General features: G+C 45.8%; 1 protein-coding gene across 1 annotated transcript in view; it reads left to right on the plus strand.

Moving 5' to 3' along the window:
- Positions 1–18016, plus strand: part of LOC137154061 (aryl hydrocarbon receptor-like) — an 88596-nt gene that overhangs the window by 54922 nt on the left and 15658 nt on the right. The window contains exons 4-6 of the mRNA XM_067549796.1: positions 11410–11499; positions 15892–16015; positions 16682–16812. Coding sequence (XP_067405897.1) covers positions 11410–11499; positions 15892–16015; positions 16682–16812 — 345 coding nt within the window. The remainder of the gene's footprint in view (positions 1–11409; positions 11500–15891; positions 16016–16681; positions 16813–18016) is intronic.

Raw genomic sequence — 18016 nt, forward strand, 5'->3', positions numbered from 1 at the left:
AGGCAGGGATTGTGGTCACTAAAGCCACAGCCGCATTCAGAAAGGGAAACTAATTAGTTGGCCAGAAGGCCCAGCGTCTCCGTTACGCCGGCAGGGCTTTTCCCTCTAATCCATGGAAATGCCACAGCCAGGCTAACATGGGGGATGTGCACTGAGCTCTTGGAATGACATTTTTCATCCCTAGAGCTCTGGGTGCTTTGCAAAGTGCAGCAACGGTCACTTCTCCCAGGGAGAAACTGAGACAGGGAGGAGCTCTGCCCAGTCTTGCAGAGCAAAGAATAGAAACACCAGTTCTTGAGGCAGGGCCCTAGACCCTGCTGTCTTCTCCCCCCAAATATTCCTGATGGTTCTAGGCTCCCTATGAGACAAAGGGAGTGTTACCAAGTGCAGGGAATGAGGAAGGGGAGCCTGTGTGTCCTGCTCATTTAGAGGCTAATTAGTGCCCTAGGGGAAGCTGACTGGGGGTAATGATCTAGTCAGGCTTGTGGGCTGGATGAGGTAAGGACTCAGGTGGGCGCCATCAGCCCAGGCCTGATAACACAGGGGGAGGGGAGCACAGTGGGAGGGGAGGAAAAGGGGCTAGTCACACAGAGGGTTCAGCATGGGGAGATCTCTGGTCCCCTCAGGCCCTGGTGAGAGGGCCAAGAGCTCAGTTAACACTGTAAACAGACTGTGGTGCGGGCACTGTGGGGACGCTGTTAGAGGGCACTGAAAATAAAAGGTCAGTGAGTGCACAGCTGGCGGAGCCGGAGGAGTTTCTATAGGGAAGAAGACGGGATGGAGCGGGAGCCTGTTATGGGGAGCCAGGCCAACATAGCCAGCTCACTTGTGGCCCGGCAGTCTCTGGAAGTGCCTGAGGCTGGCTCTGGGGCTCAGGGTGGAGTCAGTGTGGTGGGGGCAGAGATAAGGAAAAGCTGCCCCTCTACTCAGGGTGCTCACTTCAGCCGCTGGTGGAAATCCCTGTGATTAAAGCCCCTGGGAGTATTGACTCCTGCTCCCTGCTGTGCTGTGGCAATACAAAGCAAGGGCAGCTGGAGTAGGCAGCGAGAGAAACCTGGCTTGCAGGTTGGAGGGGAGCCCCAGAAAACAGCATAAGGTGGAAAGCACCTGTGCCCCTTCTGTGTCTAGGGCAGCCACCTGAAAATGCCAAGGTCAGGGCAGGCTGTGAAAGGAGAGCAGATTCTCCCAGCACTGGTGGGTGGCACTGAAGTCAGACTTCCCAACCAGCCACAAACTGCACTTTTGATTCCCCACACCGGTTATCAAGAAGCCAGTATACAAATACACAAAGCCCCCTTTACTGCATTCCAGTCTCCGGCTCCCACTCAGCCACTAGGTCCAGTAAAGAGACCAGTTATTTAAATTCTATGCTCTTTAATAAAAAGGTTCCCTCTGACCCCAAAGAGTCAGCCACAGTATCAGATCAATATGAGTTTCGATCTTACCCAAAATACCACGCTGCCAGCCATCCTTTAATAACTAAAACTAAAGGTTTATTATAAAAGAAAGGAACAAACAATAAGAGAAATGTTAAAGGATCAAAGCAATCAGATATATACAAATGATTTGAAAGTCCATATACATCAGGTTTCTAGAAGAATTGTGGAGTTTGCAGACTTGTATAGTCCCTCTGGTATACATCCAATACTTGGATGGGTTTCAATCCTTTGTTTCACAGCTTCAGTTTAGTTGTAGATGAGCTGATCCAGAAGTAGGTTGGTAGCTGAAGCTGAATCCTGATTGAAAGACAAAATGGCTTCCCAGGCCTCTGCCTTACATCTTCTGGTCCCTGCCATGCTGTTTTACAGGAATCAAAAATGAAGTTCAGAGTCACATGAGCAAGTCCTGGTGACCCATCAGGTATCCCTTTGGCTTTTCCCCCTGAGCCCCTTGCATCTGTGGATGTCTCAATGGGTCATTAAGTAGGCTATTGTTCTGCTGCCACCCTGTCTAGAGTGTGTCTCATACAGCACAATTTGAAATATAGCTATATCAAATATGTCCATAACTTCCATTACATATATAACACATGAACAAAAGTATTATCATCTTACTTAACATATTATAACCTTTCTATCAGTACCAGACGTGGCATATCTTACATGAATTATGATTTTGACATACTGATGTCACGTAATATAATTAATTCCCCCCACCCCCCGCAATCCAGCCAGCGTGGCAGCACCTCTGCCGCACAGAAGCTTCTATTCCCTATAGATATCCAGAGCTTGGAAGAGAGCACCCCACATGTATGGGCAACCTTGCAATTTCTTAGAGACAGCCTTGTGGGTTTTAACTGAGAAGGGTACGACACTGCCCCATATTAGAGCCTCATTCAGGAGCGCCACTCTCCAAAACCTCAGTTGGCTTAACTAGAGAAGATAACTAATGTAGGTCAGATAATTTGTGAGCTCAATAGGTCATCATGTCCCAGAGCGAGCTCACCAGACAGTTATTACAGCTCCATGGACCCTCTCAGGGATGCTGAGATGCTGATGTGATCAGTTCAGAGAGGATATTTGCTGACTGTCACTTGCTTAAGCAAATGCAGGAGTTCCAGGCTTGGAGCCGCACTGTGAATTTGGCCAAATGGCTGTATTCCCAGATCTGAAGGGGCCATTGTGATCATCTAGTCTGACCTTCTGTGTAAAACAGCTCCGAGAACTTCCATAAATAATTCCTGTTTGTGCATGCGCCGTCCATGCATTGGGCCAAGGAGATACAAGATCAGTGGCATGGATCCCCCACCTCAACTTCTGCTTGGACTGTGAGAAGATGTTAACTCAGATCTAGCCACCCCTTGAACCATCAGCCAGTGACTGTTCAAAATGCCTCGTAATACATAAACAGAGCCTGACTCAGGAAACTGCAGTGCGGCGGGGGTTGTGAGGAGGGAAGCGTTGCTTCTGGCAGATGCTCATGAAAGACACTTGCCTCATTTCTGAACTGCCGTCCATCTTTTATTTAACACCCAGCTGTGCTGCCCTGAAGGCAACACAGGGACCTCCTCAGACTAAGCCAAGCAAAGACTATTGAGAAGGTTTGAAATTAGTCTCCCCTGAAGAAAAGGGAGGGCCCTGACTAAAAATATACAAGGCAATGCAGATTCCTGCTTGGGAAAACAGACGTTTCCCTTTACTATTGATTTTTCCAGTCACTGAATTCTAGAAGAGGATGGGAAACCTTTGAACCATAAACTCTGAAAGTTGTGTGCCATTAAAAATGCATCTAAGACTTTACATTGGTGGCTGCATTAGCTATTCTCTTCTGGGAATTCTTAGTGCTCTATATTCTGCACAGGCGAAAGAACTTAAGTGTTTATTTTATGAAAACAGAGCACACTTAGTTAGTATCCCTATGTTTGGGTTGGGAATGCGCGTGAATGAACATACATATTTCACTATATGGCATTTTATATTGTAGATAGCTATGCCGAGTTGACAGTTGTATTCATAGGGACGCGGTGGGTGGGTGGGTAGATGGTTATAGCTCTTACATGCATGTATTGTTGTTTGCTTACACATGCTTCCCAACTGAATCCTGTGAAATTAGATCTTCTATCTATCTTAAATATAACAATCCAGCTCCAAAATGCTATCTTATGGTAGCATGTAGTACCAGATGCTGCAAAAGAAAGCACTATAGTAGAAAATTATGAATTTTTTTCCTAATATCTATCTGTCTTATAAAAGATTACTTCCACCCTGGATCAAGACGTTGTATAGCCTTTATAACTTCCTGTTTTCTCTGTCACTGTGTATATTTTTCATGTACATTCAGTTTCTTTAATCCTAATAACCCCTTAACATCAATTAAACCTTGTGGTGATGAGTTTCACAGGGTAAGTATGTATTATGTATCTTCTTTCAATGCCATTTAAAACTTACTGCTTTTCAGTTGACGAAAGTCGCTTCTTCTTGTGTGAAGAGAGAAGATAAATAGGAGTACGCAATTTACCCTCTCTTAGTCCATTCATTATTTTATATGCCTCTCTCCTGACCACTTGTATTTATCTCCTCTCTAAACAGTCCCAATCATTTGTCTCTCTTCATATAAAGTTTGTGTGACTCTGGGGCCAAAAAGAGCTAATGTGATCCTGGGATGTATAAACAGGGAAATCTCAAGTAAGAGTGGAGAGATTATTTTAGCTCAGTATTTGGCACTGGGGCAGTCACTGCTGGAATCCTGTCTCCACTTCTGGTGTCAACAATTCAAGAAGGATGTTGATAAACTGGAGAGGGTTGAGACAATGATTCATGAGAATGAGTAAAGGATTAGAAGACATTTTATAGTGATAGACATAAAAGTGCAATCTATTTAGCTTAACAGAGAGAAGGGGTGACTTGATCACAGTCTGTAAGAACCTACATGGAGAACAAATATTTAATAACGGACTCTTCAATTTTGCAGAGAAAGGTGTAACATGATCCAATGTCTGGAAGTTGAAGCTAGACAAATTCAGATAGGAAATAAGGTGTAAACTTTTAACGGTGAGAGTAATTAACCATTGGAGCAACCTACCAAGGGTCGTGGTGCATTTTCCATCGCTGACCATTTTTAAATTAAGATTGGGCGTTTTTCTAAAAGATCTGCTCTAGGAATTATTTTGGGTAAATTCTCTGGCCTGCGTTGTACAAGAAGTCAGACTAGATGATCACAGTTGTCCCTCTGGCCTTGGAATCTATGAATTTGTGTCTTATGTTTTAGCTAGCCTTTGCTCCTTTGACTGGATTCCATTTTCTGAGGGAGATCCACTTTGCCTGAATTAACCTTGTGGACCTTGCCATTTAAATACACAGGCTTGTGGGTTTTGATTTCCTGACTACACAGGCAGTAAGAGCAACCACTCTCAGTCCACCAGGTGGAGGAGAATGACAGGAAATAGGGGCATGGAGCGTGTGTGTGAGTTGGTCATAAACCCTTGAGCGCCCCTTGTAGAGAAGTGGAGGTCTTTTATTCGACCAATATTTCTCTCCATTCTGCACAGGCCTGCTGTGAGCTCGTTACTGTCCATGAGTCCCATCAGAAACGCTGAATTAGAGAAGAAAGGTCACAAATGACATTCAAACTAAAAAACTGACCCTGGACAACTTTCTTCTGCTCATACTTGTAGGCTTTTTTATGCTTCTTTTTTGAGCCTTTGTCCTCCATTATACCCCATGTTTGGACTTTGAGAGGTTGCAAGATATTTCTTGTGAAGGAGAGAGAGAAGGGAATAATTCTGTTATCAGTGCACCAAAGCCTGTCTTTACTGCTGTCTGCAAGAGACAAAAGAAGGAGCATCTTAATCTGAAAATGTAAAATATCAGCTGAAAATATTCAGCTGTCTGATACTTTATGTATTTGACACATTCCTATTGGCTTAATTATTGAAGTTGCTGAAAATGTGGTTGCCACAAAATTGAAATTTTCCATCAGAAACCTGGTTTTTGTTTAAAAAAATAAAAATAAATAAAAAAAAATATATATAGGGTCAGGTTATCTCAAATTGAAACATTCTAGTTTGCTGAGAACCAAATTGAATCATTTATTTTCAGGTCATCTGCTGTTAATCTGTCTTCTTGAGGTGTCATGGTCAAATTACCCTGCACTCTGCTGCGCCTCTGACTTAAAGTGCTCTGTGCATCGTGGGAGTACCCTCGCCATGGTGTATCATGGGAGATTCAGCCCACAAGGGAGAATGGGGAATGTGCAGAACTCTGAACTGCAGCTCCCATGAGGTGTCGTGACAATTCAGACAGACGCAGTTGGGTGCTGAACCAAGCAGAAATGAAATATTACTTTGACCTGGGAATGCCAAAAATGTTTCACTTTAATCAAAAAATAAAACTACTTCTTGTCTTGATGCGGGATGAAAACAGGTGCTGAAACATTTGGATATCCTGATGTTTGTTCAGTTCTGGTTAGGATATAGCTAAGCGACTATACAGAATAGGTACATAACTGAAGAAACATAGCAGAAGGCACTTCTGTTTGCTAAGACCATGTCTACACTTCCACTTTATGTCGGCAAAACATGCTGTTCATGGGTGTGACAAAACACACACGGTTTTTGACCATGGTGACTAAAATTTCACTGGCATAAGTGGCAGCGTGCACAGCGCTGCGCTCGTTGAGGTGCTTTTATTATTTCAGTGGGAGACGCTCTCTCCCATCGCCCTAGAGCGTCTCCACCAGTGACCATACAGCGGCGCAGCTGCGTCGGTACAGCTCTGCTGCTGTAAGCTCACTAGTGTAGACATGTCCTGAGTCAGTGCAGTTCTGCCAACATTGGAAAGGCATCAGCATTTGTATCTATTAAAAGGCAGGATTTCTGCCTGTTCAGTAAATCTGGGAGAAAGCAAACCAGTGCTTCATTTTGAAATACTGCTCTATCTGGCCTCCTCTGGGACATTTGGTTCTCACTTTTTACACAGAGTAGTCAGTTACTGTACTACCTGAAACTTACACTTTCCAGATCTTGGATCTCAGATGATCACTACTTGGGGTTTCCATTGTTTTTATTTTCATAGTGACCCCTTTGTTTGTTTGTTTGTTGTTTAAACATCTGCTAAAGCATCATTTTTAAAGCACCATTTAGCTAATGATACACAATTCACAACCGGCCTCTGAGACTGGCTCTGTAGAAAATGAAATCCCGGTCTCTCCACTGTCTCATTTGCAGTCAGCGTGGGGTGGCACTGAGACTCAGAGTCTAGCAGGTTACCGGGACCTGAAAGTGGGCTTGGAATTTCCATTCTCCCCAAGGAGCACGCTGCAAAATCTACCCAGACTCAAACCAGCCACCAGGAAATAACTAACGTGAATCTGCAATCCTGATTTCATTAGCTGTTCCTCTGTCACAGGAAAGACTCCATCACAGAAAAGGACCGATTTGCTGATGATACGGTGGCAGACAGTGGCTGCAAGATGGGAGCTCTGTGTCCTCAGAGCTAACCTCCTGAGAACGATGCTTTGGCTCTGCTCTTCAATTCATCCTCGCATAATGCACCTCTGAACTTACCTACTCTGCACATACTGCGTCTTCTCCCTGTGTGATAGAGATCGTTCCAGGAAGTAGATGGTTCTATTTCTGAAGGCAAAAACCAATCAGTGATCAGAGGAGTATCTGAGTGTGTCTAGACTGCTATCCCGGGGCGTGACTGCAGCTCGAGTAGACATACTTGCACTAGCTTTAGCTAGCTCGGCTCCTGGAGCAGAGAAGCCCCAGCAGCATGGTTTTCAGTGCTGGCTGTACACGCCCACCCGGAGCCAATTACTCACTAATTACTCACGGGGCCAGCACATGCAGCTGCAGCTTCATTGTATTCTCTAGATCAAAGCTAGCTAAGGTGTGTCTGCTCAGGCTAAAATCACACCTGGTGATTTCAGTGCAGACCTACCTTTAATGGCCTTTCTGGGAGTTCCCCTCTGTGTTCGCATTTACTGCCTCTGCATGGCCACTTCCTGAAAGTTCCCCCATACTTTTAACTCTTTTCTTTTTTTTTCTTAAGACAGGGTCAAAACACACATCTAAGTGCATCTGAGAAGGGCAAAGGTTCTTCTATGCAGTGTTAAGAATGGCTCTGTGGGGTTGCAAGATGCTTTTTATTGAGGGAACAGTGGATCGATTTTGGGTGAAGTTCAGGTCTACTGTGTACGTTTTGTGAAGGGGGAGGAGTAAATTTAGAGAACTGACTTGATAGCCCAGCTTCTTTTCTACTCCCAGGGCCCTGATCTTGCAGCTTCTATAATGAATAGATATGTAAAGGGATACTACTTTCCCCCCCAAAATGTAGGTTTTGCAAAATCAAGTTTCTGCAGACTTAGACCAATAGATACATTCCCTTTGTGTTTTTAAACTCCAGTGCACACTGTTTTTGTTTTTGTTTTTGTTTTAAAACAAATAAGCTTCCCTCTGCAGAGTTTGTATTCTTAATCTTGTGCTCTGCATGAACAGATCAATGTGAAACTGACTAGAAACAAAAGTGGAACTGACGCATTTTATTTTCATTGTTCAAGCGGAGTGAAATGCAAAAAGAAAGCATCATTATTGCCCTCTCCAAGCATTCAAAAATCATGGGATTTTAAAGAACAATAAATGCCGTGGGGTTTTTATTTGCTTTCTGGTTTTTGAGATGTTACGGGGTCACGTTTTCAAGCTTGTTTCCGCAACTGCAAGAGCTAGAAAGTTTTGGGTTTTTTTTCCTTTTAAATGAAAGCTGACATTCTCATGAAATCTTATGATTCTGTGAGCTGGGGCTTCAAGAAATATCTCGAGGGTCACAATAAAATCATGAGATGGCAACCCTGAAATGGAAGTAAATGAGGTTTTTAGAAAACCTTTCACTTTTTAATCTGTTATAAATAACATACGAACTGGGGTCCTTTTTAAAATGGAAGCTAATCAACATGATAAAGCTGTGTGTTACACTATATCAGGCCCCGATCCTGCAGCTGACAGCATCTGCTATGTTTATACCCCGTAGCTGTCAACTGAAGGCGTGAAGCCTTGGACATTATTTTAGCCTAATTTGACCCAGAAAAAGATTATGAAATCAAGAATGAGATTCTTTAATTATGTATCAGTGGAGCCATGGACCGTGACCTCAATACCAAATGAGTGTTACTGCATCTTACTACGCTGAACTTTCGATGGGGAGGGAGTATCTCAAACATCACTACTGCCATCCGCGCAGTGAATAGGTCTTTTAATGCACTGCTTTTACAAACTGATCATTTCTGTCTCTGTCTTTGGGTGTTGTGATCAGTTAAGCCCATCTTAAGCAAACCAGCACTGACACTTCAGGAAAATGCCTGATCACACTCTATGTAGTCTTTTGTTGTCTAGTTTATGTGGACTTTATGTAGTCTGGTTTACAGAGCAGGGGAGCCAAATTAATGTAGGCTAGTAAGACTTTCCTGTATGTGTTTCTAGCATGACATCTTAAGTATAAAGGCTGAATTCTACCTAGCTTACTTAAGTAAAATGACATTTTCCTAACAAGGGGAGTACAGGACCAGGGCCCAAAGTTCGACTAACATCTCACTGGTGATTTGAGCTGCAATGTGTTTATGCCATACTCTAAACATTAGGAGCATACCACCTGTACCAAAGCTCGCTGAAGTCAATAAAAGTTTTTTGGCAGATGGATCTTGGTTTTGGTCAGGTCCATTGAGCACCGAGCACGGGTAGAACCAGCCCTACAAATATGGGGCGTGTATTTGCCGTCTAATAAAGAGGAGGCAGCCTGCTACTAGGTGAACGATATTTGGTGTTCGGTATCTGGTGTGTGCCGCCTACAGCACATGTAGTGTAAAGTGACAGCACAGCATAGTGGGTGCATGACTTTGTGATGTACCAGCAGGCAGAGCAGCAAGAATCAGGCGACAGTAGCATCACATAGATGGACTGAAAATGTGTTTCTTCCCACAGCCGAGCAAACAACCGCCTAGCTTGTTAGTTGTGCTGTTGATAGAAACGATGAGAACAAGAAATCTCCTGCCAAATAGCTCTTACCTCTGCCTCTAGCTGATCCCTGGTGCTTGATATCTCTTTAGCTCGTCTGTGGCAGAGAACTGATTTTTCTACAATGATCACACCACCCATGCTGCCGAGCAGGTTCTTCTGGGAGTTTGTCAGCACAGTAGTCACCATGAAATTGCTTCAATGTGTGGTGTGTAAACCAAATGTTTGCTTCTTTTAGAGATTATTTTTTGTTTAAACTGGTGTTAAAAGGGGAGTACAAACTGGTTTACAATCTTTCCTCCCACTGACCGAGTCACGAATACGCTCTTTTAGGCAAAGTAACTATCCTAGCATTAGGATCTGAAAAGATGGGACCATAACAGTGGAGCTGGGATCAGGGCCTGAGTGGAATGGCACTAAGCCACCTTTCTGCTTCCCAGGCTGGTTCAATCCTGGTCTAACTTAGAGTAGCCTAAGAGCTGCTCTAAGTTACGTCAGCAGTAACATCCTTTAGAGACCATTCTGCCAGGCAGGAACCAGGAGACATTCCAGTTGTGCTCTGCATGTTGGAGGTCAGGTCAGGGGACCAAGGGTCTGGCCGATGATATTTACTTTCAAGCATGATTTACCATTTCCACGTGGTAAAGATGGACTTTCAGAACGATGAACTGTGCAAAACGAATGATGCTTTCCCCTCGGCTGCTCACCTACCGCGTGGAGAGGCAGGTCCAAGAGGACCAGTTCAGGTACTTGTAGCAGAGGTGATGACATTGGAAAGACCTCCCCTCATGGCCTGATTTGGTATTTTGATGTCACACGTCCTATCTGTAGAAGTAGCCAGCAGGCTGTCCAGGGTGATATTTTAGAGAAAGAGAGAGAGAGGTAACAGGATGTCAGATGGGTCTATATCTATCCGTACACACTTACCATCTCTCTCTCATCTCTCAGCACTAGCGAAGAGAAAGCACAATCCATTGAGCCAGTGCAGAGCTAGTGCTGTGTTTTTTAACTGAATGTGTCTGTCTGCTCGCATGTTGTTTGAACGTATCAATCAAACTCCTATTTAATGGAATACAAGTCACGTTAGTTGGGTCCCGCAGGGCTCTGTGCGTAACCCTTTGCTGCTCTCCCTGTGCTCCCGGTATCGAGGGGCTCTTACCCACTTATGTGACCTCAGCTACCATCTTTAAGATGATGGTTTCCCAATGGAACGCCCACTCACTGACCCCTCTGCCTTCGTCTACTCCCACGTGCCAGCCTGTCTCTGTCAACCCTGCTGCATGTCCTGCGTCAACTGAACTTCTTCGCCGCAACACTTTGCCGCTCCAGCTCTGCCAGCAGCGCCAGCCTTTATTGCTCGCTTCTCTGCTCTTCCAGCATCACCTTCCCTCTTTCTGCCATGCCTGCAACACCTTCCTCAAACTAGTCTGCCTTCCCTCAGATCCCTCCTCCAGACCTTCTCCTACCACGATGCCTGCAGTAAAGGGCCAGCTGATCACGTCCAACCAGTGGCCAACAGCGTTGACCAGTTTCACGAATATCTAGTTCATTTATAGTGTTAAAAATAGATCAAATCCTGCGCCTTTCTGCTTGTAGCTACTCTCCATACGCTCATCTCCCTGTTGCTGACATTCCTTGTCCATCCACCCTCTAGGATTTTTGGAAAACCCCTCCGTCCCCCATCCGATTGTTTGGGCCTAACCACAGATCCTTATTTCCCTACGTCCCCAGCAGCAGCTTTTCCTCCACTATCTTCCTCACCTTGCGAAGCTCTGGTGTCCTACACCCTTTTCCCTGCTACCTTCTAATCCCCACGAGCAGCTGACCCTCAGAAAGCCATCATGGGGGAACCTGAGCTCAGACTAGAATGAAATCTATTGACACTTAGTTTCCATCCCACAGGCTGTGGCATTGGGTCACGAGAGGAATTCTGGCGCTCACTCTGTCTCTTTCTCTCCTAGGCTCTCAATGGCTTTGTGCTGGTGGTGACGTCTGAAGGGTTGATATTTTATTCCTCGCACACAATTCAAGACTATCTTGGATTTCATCAGGTTAGTAGGATGTTCCAAGACTTTTTAAGATGGTTTCTCTTTGGCCTGTGACTTTCTCTTTTGGTTTAGTTGGTAAAACGTATCCTCTAACCTGAGAAAAAGCTGACCTCTACTCCAGCTGTTTGGGGAACTAACCGGCGAGGGACCACAGGCTCCTCTAAAATGAGTAGCTGAGGCTGCTTCGCAGTTGACCAGATGTTTCTGTGCCTAAATGCCATGGGACCCTTCTGGGTTAGAATCATAGAATGTTAGGGTTGGAAGGGACCTCAGGAGGTCATCTAGTCCAACCCTCTGCTCCAAGCAGGATCAACCCCAACAAAATTATCCCATCCAGAGCTTTGTCAAGCTGCACCTTAAAAACCTCTATGGATGGAGATTCCCCCACCTCCCTAGGTAACCTATTCCAGTGCTTCACCACCCTCCTAGTGACAATGTTTTTCCTAATATCCAACCTAGACCTCCCCCACTGCAACTTGAGACCATTGCTCCTTGTTCTGTCATCTGCCGCCATTGAGAACAGCCTAGCTCCATCCTCCCTGGAACCTCCTTTCAGGTAGTTGAAGGCCGCTATCAAATCCCCCCTCACTGGTTTCCCAAACACATGCCTGGCTCCCCTAGATCTGAGGCCAGCAGAGAGTGGAGCAGAAAATTGCCTTTGGTGCTGGAAAAGCAGAGCCAAGAGAGAGACTTTAGCTCCCATCTGCAGCACATGGGCCAAACTCTGCTCTGTTCCAGTGATAACTCAGCAGTAGCCAATAGAGTTACTGTGGATTTACACCCATAGAGATGAAAGCAGAATTTGACTCTCGAGAGTCCACCTGTTGTCATCCTGCCATGCCGCTGTCAGAATATCCCTGCCCCTTTTAAGATCGATTACCATAGGGACGGTAGAATTAAAAAGTACAAATAGCAGGGATCGGGACCACAATACGTGTATCCTGTTTCCCTCTCTGAATACAATCCCTCGTTACTTCCAGGTGTGGAATGACATTGCTAAATTGAGCAAAGTTGTATAAGGAAGGAAAGACAACAGCCAGAGCTGTTGATCCCATAGATTGCAGCCTGCACCGATGCAGAGACAGAGTTGGAAAGTCACACGCTAGCTTGTCCTCTTGTATATTGTACTAATATAATACTCTTCTGTCTGGGCCCTAAAACCTAAAAAACTCAAGAGAGTAAATCTTACTACTGATGGCTCGTCTGTGGAATTGTTCTGTTGAAATAGGGAAGAACTCACTTCCTTCTGAGACCCCGTCTGCTCTACTTTCACAGCCAGCCATGAAGGATGGCTGGTGTCTGGTGCAGGGATTTTAGTTCAGTTCCTGGCTCTGTCACAAACTTCCTTAGGCAAGTCACTGAATCTTGCTATGAGTCATTTCTGTAAGCCAGGACAATAATGCTCCATTTCGCTGTCTATTGAGATTGTAAGCTCTGGGTTTCTTTCTTATTGTGTGCATGTACAGAACCTAGCACCATGGGATCCTGTTCTCCAAGTTTAGCATAAAATTGCTCTCCATTCTCCAGCCTTCACACTCTTCTCCTGCTCTGCCAGGGTGTGTAGCAATGTGAGAGGCTGAAGAGGGGTGCATGGTGCCCTCTGGGCATGGTAATTCCATGCACCCTCTCCTAAGAAGACTGAACTCCATACATGGGGTTTTCCTTTTCACCGGGTATGACGCCTGTAGTCCTCGCACTGGGATAGCCTTAAAGAGAGAGTGTTCGGTCATGAAGAACAGTTTCCTTTGGCAGGAGTAGATAGGATCCTGCAGCGAACCCATAATCTTCTACTCACCCATCAGGACTTCTCTCCTGTGGGTTGCCTGCCTTGCCATTTGAGATCCATTTGATTGGCCTTTGTGTAGACCCTCATGTGTACACGCTTCCTGGCAAGCTAGCTTCGCTGCTAGCTTCACTGCTGATTTTTTTTCACCTGGAAGCCTACAGGGAATGCCAGCATGGAGATTTCTTCCTTTCCTCAGGTGTGGATCCAGCACCGTGCCCCCCGCTGGCTCCATCTGCCTTGTACATTTTGTCAAACCGATGGAAGGCCAAAGCCCTTTTGGATGGTCTTTTGTGGCTTAAGGCGCTGACCTGAGATGCAGGAGACCTGAGTTCAGTTTCTCGTCTACCTCGCAGGGGTGTTGTGAGGATAAATACATCAGTACCTGAGAGGCATTCACATGCCATGGGGATGGAGGCCTTATAAATATCTAGACAGGTAAATACTGGCAGGCTTGGAAGACCTTACTGAGGCCATGCAGATCAAGATGACTTCCAATCCACTAGGCCGTCTAGCCACCACTGGACAGTGCCCCTAGGCTATGGTAGGAGACTCTCTCAAGTCAGGGCTGCAGGCCCTGGAATCACCACGGATACCTCAGATTGGTCCTTTTCTTAGCACAGTAGGAAGGTTTTAATTGATTAAGCCAAGCGGCCTGTTCTTAAAACCAAACTTGACGTGCTTTAACGAGCGTGTCATTTATTTTCACATAAAAGCTAGTAGTGTCACGAATTCAGCATCTGAGCTTTAAGGGAGGATCAGGGAAGAGAGGGATTTTTTTAAATGCAAATTGCATTTAAGAGTTACCAGAAGCAGCAAGGAAAAACCATCCCAAATCTCCGTGGTAAATAAAAGTTAATGACAAGTATGACTACTTTGTAATATTGCCCCAGCAGTGACAGCCCCTCTTAAATAGGCACTTAAATGTGCAGGGCAAGATTTTCACACACGGGCAGGACACAACGGCCTGTGTAAAAAAAAATGTGCAACTGCTCAACTAATTTACATACTTAATAGCCTTCAGCACAGGATTAGATCATGTAGTTGCACATCCAAATTCCCAGCACTGGTCTTCGCCATCTGCAGATTCCTGATGTGTGTATGCAGTTGCAATAACTGCGTGTGTAAAGCAGATATTGAATTGCATGCCTTAACCTGTAGGAAAGTCAAATAAAGTGCTTCACTTTATATGTAGTGCTTTTCATTCTCTAGATAGCACAAAGGAGGGATCCAAAGTAAGCATCATTAGCCCTATTTTGCAGATGGAGAGACTGAGTCAGAGAGCTGAAGCGATTTGTCCAAGGTTTCACAGGTAGGCAGGACCAAAGTAGTACTTGGGTCTCTTGATTCCCAGGCCTCAAATGTATCCACAGGGCACAGTGTCATGGACTCTGTTTTATTACAGCATCTGCAAAGTTTTCTTTCTGAATTTTGAACATATGAATGAAGTTGACATCTATTAATAGCTCTGCATTATTGCAGGCAATGGAATGCGTTCAGTGCTGTTTTTCTCCTTTTGAGGGGGTTTTTCTTAGTAAACAATGGATTTAGTACCACTTAGCAGGTATCAGAAGAATCTAATTACTGTACAACATATGCATAAATCAGCTGTGGAGATGGCAAATTTCCTTAAGAATGTTTCTTCCAATAATCAGGATTTCCTTTCATTTAAAAAAATGATAACGAACTGAAATATAACCAATACAAAGTTCCTGGAATGTTTCTGACTCCAGTATGTGGCCCTAGCATTCGAACCTTATTTGTATTTAATAATACAGAGGTTTACATATTTGAAATGAGAATATCTTGAGGAATAACCAGTTGGAAAGCTGCAGCAATGGGCTGCATAGAGCAGCAAAGTCTAGTGAATCACAGCATCAAAGCCTCAATGCCGGTGAGGGCAGTGTCTGTGACTTTATTATGCTGATCTGCTCTTCAGAAATCATGTTGGCGATCACCTTTGTGTAGTCAAGTCCAAAGCCACAATCTCACTCTTTGGTTGATGACAAAGTAAAGGCAGAATTCATCCTTTTGATCTGTTTTGTTGGGATTCTTTGAGCAAACTGGGCTTGACTCTGCACCCCTGACACTGAATCAGTTTCTTCCCTGCTTACTCACTCTGAGTAGCTCCTGGTGCCCCAAAGGGTCCCACTGAAGAAACCAGGACCTCCCCCATGATGAGTAAGGGTGGCAGCACTGGGTCCATTGCATTGTTCTGACTCCCCCAGGTAGTGCCATCTTCTGGCAATGCCATGGAGGTGAGGGCTGCAGAATTTAGCCCAAGAAAGAGCCCATAAAACAGATAAAAAATCAGTAACTGTGCACACTGCAGGCCACCTTTACCCACGCTGACCTGGCCCAGCTTCCAGTGACTCCACTGATCGATCTTCCCATTGATGTCAGCAGAGCGGACTCAGGCCCAGGATATGGTACCTGAGTCCAGTGGGGTGAGACTTCTTGCAGGCCCTAGCACCGCCCCTGGGAGCGAGGGTAGCGAAATCTGTGTGCATGGCAGCTCTGATAATGAGAGATCAGGCTGTCCCCAGTTGGGCGGCAACTGTAGGGTTCTGGGATGCACAGCTGGGCTCACCTGTGGCTCTGCTTCCTTCTAGACAGACGTCATGCACCAGAACGTGTTTGAGTTGATCCACACCGAGGACCAGCAGGAGTTCAGGCGCAACCTACGCTGGGCCCTTCACCCGCCTCCCAGTCCTGCGAGCGAACCATCACCTGACGGTAGGTGCAGGGGACTAAAGAAAGGCACTTGGGACTGTCCGTAGAGCCGGATGGCTGGCTGGCCAGTTCTGTTACTGGCCCAAAGACCCCAGGAGGCATCCTGTGACTTTTCACCGCTCCCATAAGGATAGTGGCTTTAAAAATGCTGTCATAGGCCTGTGAGTTCTGGGCAGATCCTGCCCCCCTGGAGTCAAGAGGAATTGGGCCAAATCTCTCAATGGGACCAGGACTGGGCCCCATGTTTTTATGTGTGGAGTCGTTTGGGATGTGACCCTGGCATGTCCTCTGCAGTGTCTCTGAGTACGGCAGAAGAAGAGAGGGAGATCTTGTAACCAAGTGCCACACCCGGGGTGGGTCATTTCAGCTTTCCTGACTTTCAAGCACTTCACTTTGAAACTGTCCTGTTCCACGTGTAAATGCAGGCTTTTATGCATCTAATGCATTTAATACAGGGTGTTTATTTGGATTGAGGCTCGGGACTGCCCGGTAGATTCAGAGGCCCCAAGTCTGTCGCCCAAGAGGAGATTCTTTTTCTTTGGGGTTCCGTAGCAGGACCCGGCGATACATACAGCTGCTGAGGCACGCTGTCCCTGTTCCCGCCTCGGTGGGAGTCTCCACGCTTCAGCAGCTGTTAACGTGGGCTCTCCTTTCTCTCCTATCCTGTAGGCGAAACAAGTATCCGTTCCTCCGTCGTCACTGACCAGGCTGGCCAGCTGCCTCCTGAAAACGCCTTTTCCCTCGAAAGGAGCTTTGTGTGCCGATTCCGCTGCCTCTTGGATAATTCGTCCGGGTTCCTGGTGAGTAAGAACCTGCCTCGGTGGCATGTCGTTAGTGTGACAGGGCAGGGCTGCTCCTTGAGTACCTTCGCCCCCCACCAGTGGCAGAAGGGGTCCCGCACAGACTCTTAGCCCTGCTCTGCCAGGGCAGCAGCTCTCTACCACAACAAGGGGGTTGTTTCTGTCGCTGGACTCTTTTTTTTTCTTTGAGCCTTCAGTCAGTCCTTGACTGCCTGGACTGAAGGCCTTCTCCACTCTAGCCTTGTTCTTCAGTCCCCCCTCCATTGCACTACTTCGAGCACTAATTTAGACGGCCACTGGCTTTTTTGAGCACCTCCTCCTCTAGAAGTGTTTGAAACAGGGTTGGCTAATGGTATGCTGGTGCCCTCTGTATATACTAGCACTTACTTCCTCTGTGCTGCCACCATTGGAGCAGGGCTGTGGTGGGACAATTTAAGAACAAGGCTGGTGTCTCAGCTAAAGGGACCTACTTCCAACTCTAAATTCATTGGAGCAGATTGTGGCCCCTGATCTATCAGGACAAACCTCCGAATGCCAGTGGATCTCCAGCCTATTCATCCTGGAGATCTGCAGTTACTGGAATGGCCCCTACGGGGCACGGGCAGCCAGCTGAAAGGGGGGCCTCCTATGAACAGCTCAGTTGTTGGCTGGCCCCAGGATCTGGAGTGGGGAGTGTAAACTGGCTTAACTTCACCTTTGGCCTTGCTTCACCCTGAACAGCAGATAGCGTGGCTCACCCACAGAACAGGGTCAGGAGCATTGTCTCCTGAATTAAGGGGTTTGTCTGGATTTTGACAGGAGAAATTGCTGGTGTTAAATTTCAGTAAACAACAAAATGCATTTTGGAATGGTAGTTTTTAAAAGTGACTTGCACAGTGGAAAACAAGGTCTGACATTCCTGTATGGAGGACCCAGAAATGCAGATTGGGAGCTCACTCAACCCTTAATGGAAGGAGCAGAGGGACAGAATCTTTAACACAAGTGTATTTCTCCCATCTGTTTGCCAGGCATCCAAGTTAAATATCTGACACAAAAACAAAGATGCTTTAGAATCACTTTCAGGAAAATAAAGCCCACTCTAGCTATATAATCCTGGCATTGCTAGAGAATGCCCTGTGTACCAGTCCTTCCTTAATACTCAGCTCATTGCTTCACAACTTTCCCAAAAAACGAAAGCTAGCAGCACATCTGTTCTAAGTCCAGC

Source organism: Emydura macquarii, unplaced genomic scaffold (genome assembly GCF_026122565.2).
Source record: "Emydura macquarii macquarii isolate MOO-44397 ecotype Brisbane River unplaced genomic scaffold, CSIRO-AGI_Emac_v2 contig_1253, whole genome shotgun sequence".
In the NCBI taxonomy this organism is placed as follows: domain Eukaryota; kingdom Metazoa; phylum Chordata; order Testudines; family Chelidae; genus Emydura; species Emydura macquarii.